Below are 8,357 nucleotides of genomic sequence, written 5' to 3'. Positions count from 1 at the left end.
TATATATATATATATATATATAACTCTTTCTCATATATATATATATATATAATAATAATTTATAAATTTTATAAAAAATTTTGAATTCACTTCTAAATCAATCATGTATACGATTTGCATTACTTCTAGTTTTTACAAACTCTAATATATAAGTAAGTCTTATATATAAAATAAACAGAGTAGTGAGTAATGAAATGGATTTTCTCATGCAAATAAACTTCTTTAAAAAAAATAGTGAATTAGTTTTGCAAGCGTCGAGGTCCGTGGTTCGGTTCTCGTGCACGCCAAATTTTTTCAAAACAACCGACATAATGCATATATAATTCTACATAATTATAGTTCACCATACACAATAATATATGTTTATATCTGAGCCATTTTTTTCATGTATATTAATATATCGGTATGTACAATTATAGATAATTTTTTTATTCGGGCTGGTAAATAAAAGTAAGCAGGAGGTTTGTTGTTGGTGTGAAAATTAATGTAGCCTTTTATTTTTTTTTATTTAATTAAGGAGAATTTTTTCAAATTGTAATTATTTTTCCAATTTTTGTAATTTGAAAAAATTTTACGATTTTACTAAATTTAGCTAGAAGTGAAATTTCATTCGGAATTTAACAATGAGAGAATATCATAATAAAATCGTCAAGGTAAGAATTAAAGAAATGCAGAAAATTTCAAAGTGGTGAGACTAGAATTCAGTGCTGAAGAATAAATTCAAATATTATTTCAATAACCATTGTGATGATGACTGGCCAAAAATTCAAAATACTTCCAAATCACTCTACATCGCCAAGATATTTTCCAAGCCGAAAATAGTATTAACAACGATTTGAAATATTGAATGATTAATTTTGAAAATGATGTACAATGATGTACAATGATGTTCCAGAAAATGTAACCCGTGAAAAAATTCGAGCATTATTCCACGATTGAAAAAGATTTAGAGCAATTTAAAAATTTTTTAATATTGACCCGAATCATTTTTTATCATAACTAATGGCACAAAATTCAGAAAGTATTTTAGGATTTTGCAATGATTTAACATGATTCCAAATTTTTAATACTAACCGAATCATAATCAATCATAACCAGTGATTAGAATTCGATCACATTTTCACGATTAAAAAAGATTGAGGATGATTAAAATTTTTAATAGTTGCAGAGGCCATTTTTCAATCATAACTAGAAACAAAAATTTAAAGAAAGTATTTTTAGGATTTGCAATGATTTAACATAATTCAAAATTTTTAATACTATTCTTCAGATTATTTTTAATCATTGCCGGTAATAAAAATTCAAGCATTATTTCAGGATTAAAAATGATTTTGAAATGATTCAAAAATTTCATATACTGACCTAATCACTTCTGCTAGTCAATCATAACTGGCGAAAAAAAATTCTGAGAGCATTATTTTACGATTAAAAAGGATATAAAATGATTAAAAATTTTTTAATACTGACCGAATCATTTTCAATCCATATAACTGGTAACTAAAATTCAGAAAGTATTTTAGGATTAGTAATGATTTCACATGATTTAAAATTTAAATACTCAGTTGAATCATTTTTAATCATAACTGGAGACAAAAATTTGAACATTATTTCAGGATGTGGAAATGTTTTGAAATGATTAAAAATTTTTAATCATTTTTTAATCACTATTTCCCATTATTCAAAAATGATTCATAATGATTCATTGGCAGAAATTTCGAAAATGATTTACATGATTTGAAATCATCAAAATGATTAATTTTTAATCATTCTTTATCATATCAAATCATTCTGTTTTATCAGGGGATAAAATTAGAATTAATTGAAATTTTAAAAATTTTAGTTATTTTCCCATTTCGCATGGAATGCCCCATTTAATTTTTTATTTATTTTATGTTGTTAATTTACTAATTTTTATTTATTTATTTTATTTACTTGTTTTATTTTTATTTGTTTTATTTAATTTTATTTCAAAGAGAAAAACTATGTCCTGAAAAATGGATGGAGTGAAGGATGCTGCAAAAAGCTGGTAAAATGATTTTTAAATTTATTTTTAAAGACACGATGAAAAAAAGGTCCCCTAGCGGATCGGTTTATGCTCAGTATACAATCAAGTATACATAGTGTATACGTGTCGAGATTCATCCAAAGTATACGCCGCGTATACACAGAAAATTTTCTTAAAATCCTCGAGTTTTTGAAATTCTTTTCTAACAAGTATTGATTAAAAAATTTTTTTAATTTATCAATTTTTACCATTTATCAATAACAATTGGCTGCAAACTGCCAAGAAACTGATAAAATTTATTGAAATTAAGACACCCACTTGTTCTAGTGTATGGCGTATGCCGAGTTTACACTGTCAAAAATTTCTAAGTCCCAGAGTTTGAAATTTTTTAAGTATTGATTTAAAAATTTTTTCAATTCTATCAATAACAATTGGCTACAAACTACCAGAAACACGATAAATTTATTCTGAAATTAAGAGCACCATGTTCTTAGTGTGTGACGTATGCCGAGTTTACACCGTCAAAAACAATTTCAAAGTCCCTCAGAGTTTGAAATTTTTTAATTGTTGAATTAAAAAGTGTAAATCTTCGTGAAGACGTTCGTGCACATTATTTTATTATCTTTTAAGGGACTAATTTGAAAAGTAAACTCAATTGAATAGAACCAACCATAATTAAGACATAATGCAAAAACACAGCAATGAACAATACCACAGCGGGAATGACCACCTCTTTGTTGAGACCTCAACGACTTGCTGCAACCTCCCTACTACTGATTTACCCAAATTCTATTTTATAATTTGAAAATTGGCTATCTTTCAAAAACACATTTAAAACACTTATTGATACACGTAATGATCTTGATGATCTAAACAAATTTTTATACCTCCAGCGGATGTTTAATTGGCTCAGCAACTAACAAGCTAGCGCTTTTGATGCGAGTGCAGAGAATTATATTAAAGCTTGGGATTTTTAACTAAAACATATCAGAAGAAAAGAGCATTAATTTGTAAACATTATGACTCGATACTTAATCCACACTTTCGATCCCACCAATAGATAATTAAATTAAAGCGATAGATGATGCTCGGCAACAGATATAACACCTACAGGTTGCTTCAAATTAATATTACCGAATCCCCATTTGTAATGAATATTAGAAAATATGTTACCATCAGAAATTAAAACAAATGGCAGAAAACGTTCACTGACAACCATTTTCACTCTCCTAAATTGATGTCTGAATAATTTTTAGAATTTATCTCAAACTTTATTTTCAGACTTATCAGTCATTGCATCTTCGATAAACAGCACTGCGATTCTGATCATTCTTCCAAACGAAGACGTAATGAGCACTCGAACAATAATTTGAAGAAACAAAAACTGACCAGCACAGTTTGAGCTTTAGCATAACTTCCTCTTCTGCTCGTCTAAGGTAAAACATTTACATCCACTCTATAAATGTCACACATTCAATGCATTAACTGTAGGAGAAATCGCATAAAAATTCAAAATCTAGTAAACTCTCTGCAAATAATTGTCTTTCTGCGTACACCAGGGAAACTGCACTTCTAGCAGATGTCGAGTCTGTAAGAAATTCCATCATACTTCCGCATTGCACATTAATCAAAATGCAACTCCTCAACAAACAAATTACTGTCTAATCGTATCAAAACATGATTCTGCCAAAATCGAATCACCTCGCTACTGTAACAACTAGATAAGGGATCTACAGCTTGACCAGTCGTTCATAATTAGGTACAACCATACTTTAGAATCACCAAGCCAATTGGATGATGAGTGCTCTCATCCAGATGCGTGACTCAGCAGGTAACCGGCTTCATACAAGCTCGCGCTTTACTTGGATACCTGTGCAACAGCTAATTTTATTACTGAAAATTTGACTAATAAATTAAAACTTCCTATGCAAAAATTGTTCTATTCCACTCGGGGTTGTTAATGGAATGCAAACCCTTTCAAAACATTGTCGTACAAATAAATTGTAAATCTTTAAACGATAAATTTCAAAGAACATTGTCATTTTAACCGTTGATGAAATTGCAGAATTAAGTCCGAATGAAATGTTTCCACGTAATGAAAAATATGCATACTCTTAAAACATAATACTCAAGCTGATCCACAATTTCACCATACCAAGACCTTGTAGATGTCCTTATCGGTTCAGGTACCACACTTTCTCTTCTATCTGTCGGACAGATTAATCGCTCACAAAATGATTGTGATTTAATACTACAAAACACAACTGGCTGGGTCGTAAGCGGGGGGAAGTCAATAATGATAAAGAGATGTATTTCCTGTAACTTTCTGTCAATTAACTGATCTATCGAGTCAATACTAACCAAATTTGGAATATTGAAAGACCTAGGTTCTAATGATTCTCGATCCTTTTGATGATTCTACGTGTGGAGACCTATTATCAAAAATAACACTATTCTCGCGAGATACTGACGGTAGATATGTAGTAAAATTACCTCTTTTCTGCGTAGACTAGATGCTTCGATTTCGAAATTCTAAACAACTAGCTTATAAAAGATTTCTCTATCCTTACAGAGGAGATTAAATTCAGATTCCTCATTAAAGGCTGAAATACATTAAAAAGTCATGAACGAATATATCGACATCATTGGCCACATATGGTACACGTGCACCGGATGATAGGTGGACCTGGGTATTATATGCCCCTTATCATCCGGATAATTAAAACATCTAGTACTACCACTTCAAGGTACAAGCGTTGTATTTCTGATGCTTCCAGCTAAAAACCGATAAAAGGTATCTCATTGAATGAAAGTTCTCACTAACTGGACCTACTATACAAGACAATCTCTTTCACTATTATTTGCAAGCAAGCTTCCGCAATCCTTTGTTATGCTATGACTTCTGACATCGCTCAAAATGTATCGGCACCTGGTATTCATCCGGATCATCACAAATTTCAACGAATTCTTTACTATCATAATAACAATATTAGCACTTTTGAACTTAAACGAGTTACGTTCGGGGTTTCTGCAGCCCCATTTTTAGCTATACGCACCGTAAACCAACTTGCTGATGACGAATCTCATAATTTTCCTGCAGCTTCAAAAATATTAAAACGAGATCTTTATGTCGATAATCTATTAACTGGATCTAATTCTTTGACCGAAATTTTAAAATTGCGTGATGAAATCATTCAACTGGTGCGAAAAGGTGGATTTGAACTCAGACAATGGGCTTCAAATCATCAACATGCACTGAATAATTTCGATCAAAGAACTTTAGATTTAGATTGTGCTATCAATGATGATCCAATTTCTAAAACTTTAGGCATTGCATGGAATTCTCTAACGGACGAATTTATTTACACAGTCAAACCAATTGACTCGTCGCGAAAAATAACTAAGCGAACCATCCTATCTGATATTGCAAAAATTTTCGACCCTATCGGAATTCTAGGTCCTATAGTATTAGCGGCAAAAACCATCATTCAAGAATGTTGGAAATTAAAGGTCCACTGGGATGAAGCGGTCCCACAAGAGCTACATTTACACTGGTGTAAATTTGCTGAACAATTACCTCTGATTAAAGATTTTTCTATTGAGCGCAATATTTTACTTCCCAATCCGACTGACATACAATTGCACGGATTTTGTGACGCTAGTAAAGTGGGCTATGGTGCTTGTATTTATATAAGATCAGTAAATAAACGCGGAAACGTACTCACAAAATTAGTTTGTTCTAAATCTCGAGTTGCTCCCATCAAAGATGTTACAATTCCAAAATTAGAATTATGCGGAGCATTATTACTTGCTAAATTATATAAAGACACAATTCCCTCCTTTGACTTTGATATTTCTAAAGTTACGTTTTGGTCTGATTCAACTATTGTACTTCAATGGCTCAAACGGTCTCCTAACTCTCTGAAGGTCTTTGAAGCAAATCGCGTAACAAAAATTCAAACTCTTTGCAGTAAAGTCGAATGGCGACATGTTAGAACCAAAGACAATCCGGCAGATTGTTTATCTAGAGGTCAACTTCCTTCTGAATTCTTAAATAACAAAATGTGGTTAGAAGGTCCCACGTGGCTCTCACAGGACTCTCTTAATTGGCCTAATCTTAAAGCCTGCTGTTCCTTCCGAACTTCCAGGTACTCGAAAAATTACCTGTTTATTAGCCACTACTGAGAATTTGTTTAAACGATTTTCATCATATTCCAAACTTATAATTTCCCTTTCTTATTGTTTACGAATGTTAAAAAAATAATGCCTTCAAATACAAATCTTTAAGCGTAGAAGAAAAATTATCAACTGAAATAAAAATCTTGACTATGATTCAAAACGAACAATATCATTATGAAATCGAAACAAATTAAGGAAACCGGAGAGACTAAGAACTTACGATTGCGATGTCTCAACCATTTATCGATTCAGATGGACTACTGAGAGTAGGAGGTCGTTTGAAACATGCTCCTATATCTTTTCAAAGAAACATCCTATTTTATTACCTTCACGTCATTATGTTACCGATTTAATTATTAGAGAAACACATGAAAAATTATACCATTCAGGTATACAGAGTACGCTTTCAAATCTTAGACACAAATTTTGGCTACTAGACGGTAAAACCAGATCCGTAAAATTGTAAAAATTGTGTCACATGCATTCGACATCAGCCTGTAATACTGCAAGGTAAAATGGCTAATTTACCTAGATCTCCGAGTCACCGAATCAGCGGCATTTTCCCACGTGGGTGTAGACTACTTTGGACCGCTCTTTTATTAAAGAACGTAAATTCAGAAACAGAACAAAAATTAAAGTCTATGGATGCGTCTTTGTTTGCATGGCTACTAAAGCTATACATTTAGAAATTGCTAGCGATTTAACAACAGAAGGTTTTCTCGGGGCATTTGGTCGTTTCATTGGTCGACGAGGAGTTCCAACTCACGTCTATTCGGACAATGGTACCACTTTGTAGGCAAATAATCAATTGAGAGAATTGTATGTGTTATTTAATTCAAAATCCCATCAAAAATTCCGTTAACGAATATGCTGTACGCAAAAACATTATCTGGACGTTCAATCCTCCACTATCTCCTCATTTTGGTGGTATTTGGGGAAGCAGCGGTAAAATCCTTCAAACACCACTTTAAACGAGTGGTAAAGACCAACTTCTCACTTTCGAAGAATTGAATTCTCTAACCATCCAAATAGAATCTATACTAAAATTCTCGTCCTCTCTGTTCTCTATCTAGTGATCCTAATGATCCTATTGCCTTGACGCCTGCTCATATTTTAATAGGACGTCCTCTCACAATGCTGCCTGAAAATGATTTTTCTGATGTTCCAGATAACAGACTCAATGTTTGGCAATTCATTATCAAGGCTAGACAAGCCTTTTTGGAGACGTTGGTATTTGGAATACCTCCATGAACTTCAAATTCGGCAAAAATGGCATTCCTCTCAAGGGAGAAATTTCAATCAATCAAGTCGTCTTATTGATGGATAAAAACCAACCATGTATGCGGTGGCAGCTGGGAGTGGTGGTCGACATTCATCAGGAGATGATGATGTGACAAGAGTAGCTTCAATCCGAACGGCTCAAGGGATATACAAACGAAATATCACTCTACTATGTCCTTTACCAATCAATTCTTGAATTTTATAAAAATCAAACATTGTAATCATGTAATGTAACTAATTGTAAACACTATTCATACCATCTTGCTCAGCCTTCGCAACGGGGGGAGTATGTTTAACCGATAGAAAAAACATTCAATAGAAATTTATATGAGGAGTTGCGCCTTCAGGGCTTGATCGCTCCAACTCGTGTAAATTCGTGTCACACCATGGCTGTCGCTCATGCGCGCCCTGGTTAGCGGGAGAGAAGAAGCCGGCTCGCGTGGCGGGCGAAAAGCAGTTGTGCTTGGACGCTTGTACTAGTACGACTACTCTGTGTCAATCGTTTTCTGATTTATCACGTATAATACGCATTTACTTTAATACTTAAAATTTTCATTAAATATTATTAGTTTCATTAATTTCAATTACCAATTAAATTCTCGAATCATTAAATTTCATTAGTAATTATTCAGTGAGTTAAATAAATCAAAATTAATAAGTGACGCCACGCGGTTATTGCGCGCCATATTGAGAAAAGGATTGCATCAGCCACGCGGCTTTAGTCAATCCATAGTTAATACGCAATACTTATAATAAATTACATTAAATTCATCGTTCGACATTTAACCATCATTCTATCAAATCAAATTTCATCAATTATTCAATTCTGACGTCAAAATTATCTAATTAGTTCCTACACTAATAATTATAATCTATCAGTATTTACACTGAC

At 32.6% G+C, this 8,357-nt stretch overlaps 1 protein-coding gene across 1 annotated transcript; it reads left to right on the top strand.

The window, feature by feature from the left end:
* The first annotated feature begins 4,900 nt into the window (after positions 1–4,900).
* On the top strand, positions 4,901–7,435 carry LOC123274227. The gene is made up of 2 exons (XM_044741778.1): positions 4,901–6,153; positions 7,258–7,435. Exons 1-2 carry the CDS (start codon positions 4,901–4,903, stop codon positions 7,433–7,435), a joined length of 1,431 nt encoding a protein of 476 aa, XP_044597713.1.
* Positions 7,436–8,357: the final 922 nt, after the last annotated feature.

The sequence above is a fragment of the Cotesia glomerata genome, unplaced genomic scaffold, assembly GCF_020080835.1.
Source record: "Cotesia glomerata isolate CgM1 unplaced genomic scaffold, MPM_Cglom_v2.3 scaffold_266, whole genome shotgun sequence".
NCBI classification, from domain to species: domain Eukaryota; kingdom Metazoa; phylum Arthropoda; class Insecta; order Hymenoptera; family Braconidae; genus Cotesia; species Cotesia glomerata.
This window is presented reverse-complemented; position numbering and strand designations above follow the sequence as displayed.